Source organism: Emydura macquarii, unplaced genomic scaffold (genome assembly GCF_026122565.2).
Source record: "Emydura macquarii macquarii isolate MOO-44397 ecotype Brisbane River unplaced genomic scaffold, CSIRO-AGI_Emac_v2 contig_691, whole genome shotgun sequence".
NCBI classification, from domain to species: Eukaryota; Metazoa; Chordata; order Testudines; family Chelidae; genus Emydura; species Emydura macquarii.
Genome location: NW_027130828.1, coordinates 571,335 through 584,835, shown reverse-complemented (window position 1 = coordinate 584,835; position 13,501 = coordinate 571,335). Strand labels below are relative to the sequence as shown.

General features: G+C 38.5%; 1 protein-coding gene across 10 annotated transcripts in view; it reads left to right on the top strand.

Moving 5' to 3' along the window:
• Positions 1–13,501, top strand: part of RALGPS1 (Ral GEF with PH domain and SH3 binding motif 1) — a 322,505-nt gene that overhangs the window by 44,324 nt on the left and 264,680 nt on the right. For all 10 annotated transcript variants that reach the window (XM_067541641.1, XM_067541639.1, XM_067541645.1 and 7 more), the window contains one exon: positions 9,519–9,645. In XM_067541641.1, the coding sequence (XP_067397742.1) occupies positions 9,589–9,645 (57 nt within the window). In that variant the 5' untranslated portion in view covers positions 9,519–9,588. The remainder of the gene's footprint in view (positions 1–9,518; positions 9,646–13,501) is intronic.

Sequence of the window (13,501 nt, the reverse complement as noted above, 5' to 3'; positions counted from 1 at the left end):
AGGTCCTGTTGAAAATAGAGGGACAGGGCGGATGTTATACTCATTGCTCCTGCCTGGCCGAGACAGCACTGGTGCAGAACGCTGCTGGACCTTTCGATCACCCCACCCCTGGAGCTCCCGAGGCGGCACGACCTTCTCTCCCAGGACCATGGTCTCCTGTTGCACCCCCCGGACCTGGATTCCCTGCACCTCACGGCCTGGAGGCTCGCTGACTGATGGAGGGAAAAGGACCTGCATTGAGCAGGCTCTACAGGTCGTGTATCGGGCTAAGTGGAGGCGGTTTATCTGTTGGGCCGAGTCCCAGGGTATTCAGCCCAGCCTCTCGCCTATACAGGCGATCCTGGAGTACTTGCTCCAGCTAAAGCTCCAGGGTCTGACATTGGCCTCAATGAAGTTTTACCTGGTGGCCATTTTGGCCTTCTATCAGCCGCTACAGGGGAGATGCTTGTTCTCCCATTCCATGTCAGTCAGGTTCCTCAAGAGGGTGGAGAGGCTTTATCCGCAGGTCCGTGACCTGGTGCTTCCCTGGGATCTCAACCTGGTCCTCTCGAAACTCGCGGGGCCCCTCTTTGAACCCATGGCTTCATGCCCTCTGCTCATGCTTTCATGGAAGGTGTAGCCTTCCAGGTGGCCATTACCTCAGCTAGGAGGGTCTCTGAGATTAGGGCCTTGACCTCAGAGCCCACTTATACAGTATTCTATAAGGACAAGGTGCAGTTGAGGCTGCATCCAGCCTTCCTGCCCAAGGTGGTTTCCCAGTTTCATTGTAACCAAGATATTTTTCTCCCTGTCTTTTTTCCCAAACCGTATGGTTCGGAGGAGGAGCGGAGATGGCATTCGCTGGATGTGAGACGAGCCCTGGCCTTCTATATCGAGCATACAAAGCTGTTCCGGAAATCGACGCAGCACTTCATCGCAGTGGCTGATCAGATGAAAGTATCACCTGTCTCCACCCAGTGCATCTCCTCGTAGATTACATCATGCATCAGGTTCTGCTACGAGCAGGCGAGGGTGCCGCTTCCGGGAACCATCACAGCACACTCAACCAAAGCTCAAGTCTCGTCTACAGCCTTTCTGGAGAGAGTGCCCCTGCAGGACATCTGCAGAGCTGCCACCTGGTCGTCGGTGCATACTTTCACATCCCACTATGCCATCATCTAGCAGGCAAGAGAGGATGCGGGTTTGGCAGAGCGGTACTCAGGGCAGCTCACCGGTAACTCCTACCCACCTTCAAAGGTATTGCTTGTTAGTCACCTATAGTGGAATGAACATGAGCAATCACTCGAAGAAGAAAACAAGGTTACTTACCAGTAACTGATGTTCTTCAAGATGTGTTGCTGATGTCCATTCCACAACCCACCCCCCGTCCCTGCTGCCGGAGTTGGCAGAAGGAAGGGACTGAGGGGGCGTAGGGCCGGCAGCGCCTCATATACCGCGGCATGTGCGCGGGGCTTCAGGGGGTGCCGGAGCTGACCCTACGGGTCTGCCAAGGGGAAAAAAGTTCTGGGAACCATGCATGGAAGCGTGCACTCACCTATAGTGGAATGGACATGAGCAACACATCTTGAAGAACGTCAGTTACTGTTAAGTAACCTTGTTTTTTCCATGTATAAACCCAGTGCTTCCCTTACAATTCTCAACTTGGCTTGCTATGTGCTAACTGTAAAAATACTTCTCCTTTATGGACTCTCTACCCCCTTACTGCTTTGTAGAAAGCACAGCTGGTATTCTTGTCTGTGTGATTACTCTTTCATGAACAGAGGTTCAGTAGTGGGTTTTTTTTCTTTACAAATTAAGGCAGAATGTCAGCAAGAAATGGTGGTCAGCGAGAAATGGAATAGTGTCAGCTCTTTTACCCTGGAGGCCTTGCACCTCTTCCTCTTTCTTCCCTTTCTGGAGATAATACGTGACAGAGGCACTGAGAAATCTTTTGTGAGAAAATGGGTTTTGAGCAGGGTGGATTGATTTAAATCCAGGCAATTTAAATAATTGATTTAAATTATGATTTAAATCACCAAGAGAAAATCATTGATTTAAATCAAGTTTCCCACTGATACTTCTTCACATATTTCTTAAACAATGGTGCAAATCTAATCACTAAAATATGTTAATTTACAACTCAGTACAGCATTTTACAGCATCTAGGAGGATATACTTTGTGTAATTTTTTTAAATAACTTGATTTTTATTAATTTAGGAAATAGTACATAATACTCATTACCTGTGTCAAGCTGCAGATGTAGCAGCAGTACATTAGGTATGGTAAGAACTAAATCTCACACACAAACACAATAGCGCTTAAATTTTATTAAACTAAATCTTAAATGTTACATAAATGTTTCACATTTGCAATAGCAGCAGTCTCCTGAGTTGCCGGCTGACGGCTGTCCTTAAACTTTTTTTTTTTAATTTTCAAATTTTATTAACTCTAACAGACAAGTCATCACAACACTAAATGTACGCTGTCCTTAAAACTTCTACAACTATCTTCCCCATTCCCACTGTCATTTTTATTCATAGACTGAAACAGAAATACATGTTTTCCTGCTTTTTCAACTCCCAGTAGATTTCTTTGCTTTGAGTGAATAATACCCAAACGATGAAAATATTCTGTCTGTGCCTGCAGAGGAAGCTACTGCTGTGAAAAGTTGAGTTGGCAACTGAAGGAACTCCTTTTCAAGGTGCCCGACTAATGATTTCAACCAATTCAGGGGAGTGAGTTTGTTCAAAAGATCATTAGTAAATATGTACTGTTTAAATGGTTCCACTCCAGCCCTGAAATTTATTTTGTCTGGCATAACTGAGATGTGATTTTGAGATGCCCATGCCATGGCAGCATCATCTTCTTCAGAAATTAGGCATCTACTTTTATATCTGGGGTCGAGAATGTTCGCAAGACTGTGAGGTGGAGTTAGTGCTTGATCCATTTGCTTCTTTATTGCCTGCAGTTTAACTTTCTGGTGAGGTATTTCTTTCTTCAATGTCTCTTGAAGTGCCTTCCAAATTTCAACAGCATCAGCAATGCAGCAACAATTTCTCTGTTGTGGGTTGTTTTTTTTTGTCCTTAAAGGTAATCGCTTTGCTTGCAATCACTTTGATGTTGAGGGTTTTGGAGCAATATTGCTCTTTTCATAAAGATAAAGTTGTCTTAAGGCCATCGCAGCTTTCATTTAAAAAATCAATTCCATGTTCCACAGATCACAACAGAGATCTGACATCTAGAGTATGTCCGAGCTTTCTATGGGATTTTTCAGACTCAGAAGGATAGAAGAAGAGCGTTTAAAATCTACATTGAACACACCAAGCAATTTAGAAAATCGTTGACTCTCTTTATTTATTTTATGCCATCTATCACTGAAAAACATGAGACTCCAAGGCATCAATTTCCAGATGGTTAAAATTGTGCATATCAGAGGCTTTCCTTTTCCCCAGAACATTAGTTTCATTCACTCAGAACGATGACAATCTTAATCTGAAAAGTCAGATGCGATATATGGAGAAAGAGAGAGAAGGTGACCATGTTGTCATCCATCCATACCTTCATGAAGTTCTATAAATTAGATGGACAGGTCTCATCAAATGCTAGATAGGGAAAGAGGGTTCTGCATAGTGTAGTACTCCAGATTAGTCTGTGTACTTCAAATTGTATATGCTTATTCTTCCTGTTACCTGGCTACATGGAAGTTCCATTGTATATCTACAAACCTTCCCTTTGAAAAAGAATAAGAAAATTTATCTTGATTTTCCTCAAAATTTCCTTTTCTTCTGATAGAAAGGTCTGTAGATCCATCTCATTTGAAATAAGTATTACATTTCTGGGACAGTAGTGTTTTTTATTGCTCCTATTTTCCTGCATCTCCTGCCTTTATGTGCACAATCTGACTACTTTTGGTTACAACTGATTTCATAGTTGCTCAGCAGTAGGAAATGTTCATGTAGGTTATGTTCAGTACCTTTTTGTTAATTTATAGAGGAATTAATTCTGTGGCAGCAACTGTGGAAGTATCTTGAACTAATAAGGGTCATCAAAGGAATGGACTCTCCCATTCTGCTTTGACTGGTAGATCTGGTTCTGTTTCCTATGAGCTCCGAATGGGAGAAAATCCACTGTATGTGGTCTTAGGACTTTCATTCTGAGAGAAGTGAACATTTTGGATAAGCAGAGATCAGTTTGTCTGTGAACCAAGTGGGAGATCTGTAACATAGAGAAACTTTACATTCTGCAAACAGGCCATATATTTTTAGCATTTGTTTCATCATACCTTTTTATATTTACATTTGAGATATTTGGAAAAAACTTTTTGTTGCCTTATTTCAGTGAAAAAATCTAACTTCATAAACTTATCATAATGTGCTGAAGTGTTGGAAAAAAAAATATATATTTTTTTAACTGAGTTACAGAGGGGTAGCCGTTCTAGTCTGGGTTTTCTTGTTTTTTTTTTTTTTTTTTTTTTTAAGCTGTTGCGTGCATCACAACATCTTTTCCTGTATTATACTCTTGGTTTATTGAATGGTGAAACCTGAAGTGAAACTCAGTCTGGACATGATTCAAAATCACATGGGTTTTCCTTTTGTTATTTTTGAGCTCCTACACAGCAAAAAACTCAGTCAGGAAGGGAGAGAGGGAAGAGACATGGGAATCTTTTGTGACTGTGATAGGAATGCCACATTTTCAAGAAATTACATCATGAGAATTGCTTTTCCACTCAATTACCTTTAAGAGATACTGAACAGCAGCAATTCCAGACCCAAAAAGACACTTCCGCCTACAAGTGCTCAAAATATAAGAGCTTATTTATTCTTTGAGGAGCCAGGATAAAGGATACTGCATCTTGGCTCCTTTAGCTGAGGCGATACCAGCATTATCTGGTCTCATTCATGTTGGTATGTGAAAAAGTGAAGGGGATGTGGGTGGGTTGCCTGTATCCGGCTTGGCAGGGTGATTAAGCGAGCCAGAGAATTTAGCTGTCGTCGTCGTGTTCCTCCTCCTCTCTCCTCCTCCTCCTCCTCCCCCCCCCCCCGTTCAAGGTCTGGGAATGTGTATTGCATTGATCGTTACGGGGACTGAGCAGAGTCAGTTGAATGATTGTCATTCTGTTTACTTGTGACATGACTAGGTGAACTGAAAGCAAGACTGTGCAGATACAAACCTCCTTCATGCTGCTTTTTTTCCCCGAGACTCCGAATGGCAGGCCTCATTTGTACAAGACGTGATTTAATTATATTTTACAAATTTTACATTTTACAGTTCACAAATCAATCTAGTCAAACTGGTGCAGACTCTAATTATAGAAACACTTAAACCGGTTTAAAATTTAGCGTATTAGACCAGTTTGTGTTGATAATTTAGTATTTGCACCAGTTTAACTAGTTGGATTTCTAAATTGATTTCGCTAAACTGGTCTACTTTTTGACTGGATATGAGGCCTCAGTAAAAGTGAGTGTAGTATCGTGGCAGTGCTGCATGTGGTGCTGTATGCTACAGTGAATTAGACAGCAGTATGCCTGGCTTGGATTTATGGATGCACTTGGCAATAACAGACAGTGACTCAGCCAGTGTAGCACAAGATTTTAATTAGCGAGGTTTAACTTGAGGGGTGAATGGGTGATAAGGCCATATACCATACCTCTTTTCTGTTGCCTGGATACTTTATTTAGTCCAAAAGGAGGGGTTGGTGTGTACAAATATGTAATATGCATGTTTGAGTATCTTAGCAGATGGTTAAGATGAAAAGAATATGGTTCATTTTCTGTTGTAAAAGTGTGAGGAATATGCTTGCAGATTATGACCAAGGCAGAAAGAGAAATAATACGTGGTATATTTGCGATGTAATTTTTTGCATTAGAAGTGTCCTGTCTTTAACTTTGAATGCATATAACAGAGTTAGTCTGGGTTGTTTTACCTGTATGATCTTTTGTCTAAAGAAAACATGCATGTGTTTAAATCAAACCGTTTTATGAATATGAGTTTTTACATATCAACAGTTTAGTAGGTAAGAAGGTAGCTGACTGGTCTGGTAAGGTTTCTGTGCCTTCTCACTGTCCTTTAAAAATCTGGAGGGGAGAGAAGTCTGTCTACCTCACTCATGTCTGCATTCCTCTTATCTCCCTTTTGTTTGAATGCTCCTTATTTTATGTTTTTGTCCCTATATCTTCTCCACTTCCACTCTCTTGTTTGGCTTTCCCTTTTTTAAGAGGTCTTTAAAAATAAAAAAACTGGGAAAATTGTTCATGTGCCTTTTCTCAACCTGATAATGGCAACTGTGTAAGAATGACTAGGATTGTAGGTTCTTCTGCTTGGGTATGGATTTGCCACTTTTCTATGTCAAATTTAAGTCCTTGCAGCAGTGATGTTTGAATCCATGATAACTAGTATTTTGTATTGTCAAGTAAGTATGACTAGAACTGCATGTTATTAGGTTATTTAACTCTGTCATGATAGAGATGACTACTGTGTGGGCACAATGAAGTGTTGCTTATGCAAATTTTAAGAAAACAATTTCCTGCAAATTATTTGGCTGCTACTTACCTCTCATTCATTGTGTTATTTTAATATGTTGTGTTCATGACAGGGTCCAGTAGAAGTATTTGATACAGTACAGTACCAGATCTCTTGCAGGCCTTTGGCATTCTTTTCTTCTTCAGACATCAAGTGGAAATAATATTTTGTCCTTTTCTCATCTGCTATTTATGTGCATCTCAAATTGGTCTAAGATTGTCATTCATAAATTGTCCTATTTTTTGCAGTGGCAAACTGTAAACAGACTTTTCCCGCCAAACTGGAACAGCTGTCTGTAATTTTGCAAGTAACAAAAATGACAGTAAACTGTAGCATTTCACATTACTTCAGGCTGTGTTTATTGTTGCAATGTGGACCTTTAATGATGTATGCATCCTTACTAGCAATGGAAAAAAGCAGAGTTGCAAGGCAGTGTGTCTTACATCACTTTTTCCATTGTCCACTGCATGAGTTGAAAAGATCTTTATGGCACCTGACACCTCTTGTGAATCAGAATTCCCACAGCCTTTCTAGCACTCATCCCAAAGTTCACCACTTAGTCACTGACATTTCTCAGGAGTCCATGAGGTACAGAGAAGACATCATCCTAATCCTCTGTTATGTGAGAAGATAGAGAGCCTCTTGAATGACATTCCTTAGGCAGGGTCAGAATAATGGGAATAGTAATAGATAAATAACCAACATGACTGACATGTAAAAGCAATATGGCTGACAAATCCATGTTGATTATTACTTATCACATAACTTGAGGAACCTAAAATCAAGAAGTGAAAGACTGGATATTTAATGTATATTCTGGTCATATAATATAAAGAAAGGGGGAAGACCAAAGAATACAATCACAAGATAACTCTGGGCAGCGCTTCATAAGCTTAAACTTCCATGTGTTGTGCCCTGAAGCAATTCTGTTTTTTTTCTTTTCTGCAGACTTTAAGTCATAGTTGACTCGCACAACCTACCTCCATTAAATATAATGCATCATCCTGTTTTATGAAAACACTGAATTATACACTGAATTATTATTTATTGTATCATGGTACCAGGAGGCCCCAACCAAGATCCAAGGCCCTATTGTGCACATTGATAGCCATTTCCCCAGTGGCATCAGACCAGCATGTGAAGGATGCTTTGAGTTTGTTAGCAGATCTTATGGTCAACCTTCAATATTTCAACTTTGTTGAATAAGTTAAAATTAGAGTGTGTCAGAAAATTATTTTTTTCCTGCCTAAAATATTGTCAGAATATTTTTTTTTGTCAAATATTAATAGCTTTACATCAAAAGTCTGAAAAGTGTATGAGGGGAAATAGGTTTTCAACAAAAAATTCCATGTAATCAATTTCTGTCAAAACAAACATCTATTTTGGCTGAAAATTTAATAATCAGTTCTAATTAAGATGACTTCATGGACTGATGTGTATTTTAATAGCCTCTAAATGGCTCCATGAGCTTAAAGGCAAAGTGATAGTGTAATGGAGACAGTCAAAATCGTTGTAGGAGGTAAAGTCTTGTGCCTTTAAAATCTCCTTTGAGTTAGCACATGTGTGCATCGTGAGAGATTTGCTATGGTGGTTGAATGTGTGATTTATTTAGAAATAGGTATTTAATCTTATATTTATAAACACCCTTCCACTGAGAAAAAAGTGAGTTTAAAATCCGTGTATGTGTGTCACGGTCATTGTACCCATATGATAGATTATATTTGAATATGTCTTTTTGTCTCTTTTTAATTTAATATTGACTGGACTTTTGTCCATTGTTTAACATACTAACCAGTTTACTTGTAGTCACAATATCAAATGTGCATAATAACTAATTTGAATATTATGTACTTTATAATTGTAGACCAAGATTTTTGTCTTTAAACAAATCTCTTGGTTAAATATACATAATTATATGTATGTTCAGCTACATGTTTTGTGTTTACCTTCCATTTGTTCAGGTGCACAATCAGAGGGTGGTGTTAGATTTCCCCATATGTTGTTAGAAGAACACTATTCTATCAAGGTCCAGGAACACTTGTTGCCATCTGCTTCTTGCCAAGACCTTATGAGCATTTCTTTTGGATGTGAAATTTGATACTGTGATTCAAGCCTTTTATTAATCCAGTTTGAGGTAACAATATGTGATCTTTATTGGAGAACACCTGAAATCTGTCTGGAAACAAGTTGATACAGACTGCGGCAGTCCACTGGTTAAGTGGTGCCTCTTGATGACACCATTTGTCATCATTGTTCTTTGATTTTGCATTGACTTCCTATTAGTTTCTGTGGCCAGTTTAAGGTGTTGTTTTTAATCTATAAAGCCTGTAGCAACTCAGGACCTGCTTATTTGAGAGACCACCATTCCCCAGGCTATATTATCACTGTTGTGTTGAGCTGAGGCCCTTGAACTTGAACCTCTTCATTAAGAAGTGGGCTACAGAGAACATTCTCTCAGTAGAGGCCTCTTTCCTTTGGAATGCTCTGGGATCTGAAACAGCCTGAATTGTTAACTTTCCAGGCAGACAGCAGTGCCTGTTGAGTGGGCGTTAGTGGAGGGCTGAGGCAGTTGTGGGTGGAATTTGTCTAGTGGGAAAGTGGGTTAGGTTTCTTAAGCTCCGTTGGTCATGTAACTGGTGATCAGGTAATGGGGGGAAAGTGGGAGGAAGAAGTGCTGTTGCTTTGGTTAGTTTTTAATGTGTATCTCCTATGTTCTTGTGTTCTCAGTGTATGTCAAGGGTGCTCAAGGCTTTGGATGGATGCCCTCTGATGCAGACTTATTAGAGCTCACTATAAATATAAGCATCATATTTGTATTGTTTATTTCATGAACTGACTTGAAAAAAAGTTAGTATTATATTATGACAAATTAACTTAGTACTCTTTTTGATTTTGTACTTCTCAGAGAATTCTTCCCCCAATGTACAATGATCTTTTTGTTCCACACATGTGGCTGCTGTCTCATAAGAGAATAAGGAAACCCTTAAATTAGTTTTTCATAAATACATTTGCCTTACAGGAGTTTTCCATTCATCATGTTGCATCACCAGTGGTGGCTGAGCTGAAATTTCCTGCATCTTGGGGAGAGCATGTATAAAAGGAATGGCCTCATGGCCAGTGTGACAGTCACCTCCGCCACTCCAGAGGTACAGATTCAATGTATATTTTCATTTTGTTAGCTTCTGTATCAAAATAGAAGTTGCAGCTTATTTTGGCTTCCACAGAAATCCTTTCTGCCATGAAGCATGCCAGCCTGGTTTTCTAGGAACAGTATAGTTTTTTATTGTAAAGTTAACTTTGAATGCTGTACTTCTGAATGTTCACAGCTTATACAAAAATATCTTTCTTTTATATGTTTGATAGTCGTCGTAACTCGTTGATAGATTTAAATCAGTCTATCTTAACTGATAATTTTTATTTGAAAGAGCTACTTCAGCAAATAAACAGCTTACCCAACCTTGAGTCGGGCCTCAGGGCTTTCTTTTTGACAGAGAATTTTGAAATGTTTGGCTTTCATTCTGAGTAAGACCAAAACCAAATTTCAAAACACCAACACAGTTGTACATTCAAATGGTAAAAACGCATAGATGTGGACACAAGAAAGCATTCAATGGCAATTGTGGGAAAATACTACATCACGGGCAAAATATGTAGGGTAACTTGAAATGTATTGGCATTTATAATCTCAACTGGTGCCTTGTGTATCTCTTCTTTTCTTGATACTATAAAACTATTTTTCTTTTAAATTGGGATTTTTTCAGGGAAGCTGCTGTAAGTAATGATCTTGTAAACTCTAGTTCTTATTCACTATTAGAGTCTGTTACACAGTACTACACACAGATCTTTTTTGGGCTCAGTTCCTTATAATGGACTTGTGAGGAAATTTAAAAGATTGTTAAACCCAGTAACCTTGCTTGTTTGATTACCTTACGTTATAAATCTCTTTTTTTTAACGTAATCCTTTATGTGTGTATTTTAAATTCCTTCTACGGAAGAAAACTCATCTGTTTAGTTTTTACGCTACATTTTCAGTTGAGAAGATATTACTTAAAGTTTAATTTTTTTATCCAAGCCTGCTTTAGGATTAAATAAATATTCAAAGCTTTTGAGTAAGGCAATGTGCTATTGTCTTACAGTAGTGGTTTCAAAGAGTGGGGTCTCTGACAAAGATCCTATTGTGTATTAAAGGAGGTGTTGAAGAACCTGCTTTAATTGTTAAACTGTTCTGCTATTTTAAGAGCTCTTGTGAATCAGGTGAATAGAAGCTCTAGTTGAAAATCTTGAATGTGTAAAAATCACATTTGCAAAAATGATTAGGTTTTAGAAAATTCTTCAGTTTTTTAAAAAAAGGCCTTTTGTTAATGAATTATTTTTCCATTTGAAAAATTTTAAATCAGTTGTTCAGTTTAGTAGATTCAGGAGAAGAGCTCTTAAGCCAGTGAACAGTTTATTGAAGACCAGGATCTTTGCCATAGCAGTGACTCCTTTCACACGCAACTCGATCTTCATCAAACCAGTGTAGCACTTTGATTTCATGAAGAAAAGGATCTTCAACATTCAACTGTTTTAGGAGTGGGCTGAACAGTTTCACAGGGGCTTTAGTCTTCAAAAAGCTTAGCAGGTAGTGTGCAGAAGACCACTGTCCACAACACAAATGCCCGTAGGCTAACAAAATCTATTTTCCATCCCAGGGTTGGATGCAGGGAATGTTACTAAGGGAATATGTCAAAATGCAATCTTATATTCCTCTCCTAAATTGTTAGTCTTCCCCATACCACATTGCAGAATGGAAATAGATGTTGTAGATATACTGTTTTGCATACAAAACTAAGCAGGAGCTCAATCTTAGTGCCAAACAGAACTAACCTTAAATATGGCATCACAATGGCTCTGCAATAAAACTTTAAGGAAAATCATGCACTGGCTATGGGGAATGAATGAATTGAAGCAATGGATCTTCTGCATCTCTTAAATTCTAATTCTCTGAACACTTTGATCTATTGTACTTGATTATGCTATTTATCTTATGATTCATGAACCTACTCAGTTTCATTTTTTCTCTTTAAATATTTGAGGAGTTACAGTTAAACTGCTCTGTTCCAAAAGCCAAGATTTTAAGATCTTGGTATAGTTTTGAAAGTCTGTTCTGCTTCCTATTTATTGCTTTGTCCTTTGAGAAAAACACTATGCAGCATGGCCATGGCCTTATAATGTCCAACATTTGCATGCCAGACAGCAGTTTGAGAAATTAATCCAACTATAAAAAAGTTGCAGTTATATTAACTAGAATATACTTTGTGTGGACAGAAATAATTATGTGGCTTTGTCCCATTTTCAAAGATTGAACATGATTATGAAATGGAGATTTTTCTGTGCCATATCTTTGCTTGAATTCTGAGATGTCACTTTTAAATATGCCATTAGGTCTATAATGTTAAAGCAAGGCAAATTTGCTCCTGCCTCCATCTTGAAAAAGGAAGTGCAGTAGGTTTAAAAATCTTTTAATGTTTTTTCCCTCCAAATAGAGATGGGTTACAAGATCTGTGCATTTTCTCAACCCAGGCTTGTTAGGCTGAAAAAAAACTGGCTAGATTCTTTGGCCTCATTTGCACTTGAAAAAATTTAAAGTATAATTCACCACCTATGCAGCTGCATGGGTGGAGGCAGTAACAGAGATGATACTCATCATGTTGCCACTTCTGCTACTGCTGGTAGAGTTTTGCCAGTGGTGAACTGTCAGTTTTTTTTATCCTAGTACAGACAAGACCTTGTGATGATCAGTAATAATCTGATTGAAATCTATGGCAGACAGATCACAATTTGGGCATAGCTCTAAGTAGGAGGCTGAAATTGAGGCCACAATCAAAAACTTTGGTTTATGGTAGTGACTGCAGTTGAAATTAACATTTATTCTCTGACCAGTTGTACGTTTGCCATAGGGAGATTAGCTTGATACCTACATGTCCCTGAGCATTAACGAAAATATATCTCCAAAGCATCTTTGTAAAATAAAGTATTATTTCCATTATGCAGATACAGGAACTGAGGTACAGAACAATTTAATTGAGTTGTCCACGGTCGTGTTGGCAGAGCAGGGAACAGTCCTAGTACAGTGCCCTAACCACAAGACCATACTGCAAGCAGAACAGCATAATGGTTTCTAAAGAGACGTTGCAGATTTACCGTAGTTGCTGAATAAGATGATTATATGAGATGCCAAACAAATACATGGACATAGAGTTGGTCTTACAATTTTTGAGCACAGTAGAAATCCTAACCACAGGGCAGCTAGTCACTGGAAGTTTTTATAGTACAGTGACTTTATTTTTCAAGTCTTTTAACTAATGATGCAGGATTATTGAAATGAGCTGGTTTGTTACTGTCCAAATTTGACCTCAAAGTTCTGTTGTTGATCTTTGGGTTTGCTTACTGGCTTGAATTTTCTGTAAATTCCAGTAACTTTGCACAACTTTTCCAGATACTACCATCTTGGGAAGGCTGAAGTAAATAAGTATTGATAAAAGTATATTTCATAACCTGATGATATTTCTAAACCACTAAATTGTCACAAGACTGGGCAGGAAATAAAGAAGCTGATTAATCCTAGTGATTCTTTTGAGGGTAGACAAGGGATACTCAAAAGAATTGGTAGATGAGATTGAGAGAAGGTGTTTTTTAAAAAAAATTGTAAGCCCCTTGTGAGATCTCCAGTACTTGAGATTTGGGTGGAGTTTACAATTTCCTTTTATAGCAAATTCATGTCTTTTTAACTATTTCAAAGTATAGTGTTTAATCACATTAACATTGTTCTCATATTGTTTCATTATTGTCCTCTAAAGAGTCTTTAATTCTTGCCATTCCCTAAATAATATTGCTAGATTTGTGGATCTTGAGCTGCCAGTATATCAATGATGATCATTATTATTTATTTTATATTAATTTAAGCATTGATAGAGTGCTTAGCAACGTACAGGGCACAAATATAAAACAGTCCCTACCGCA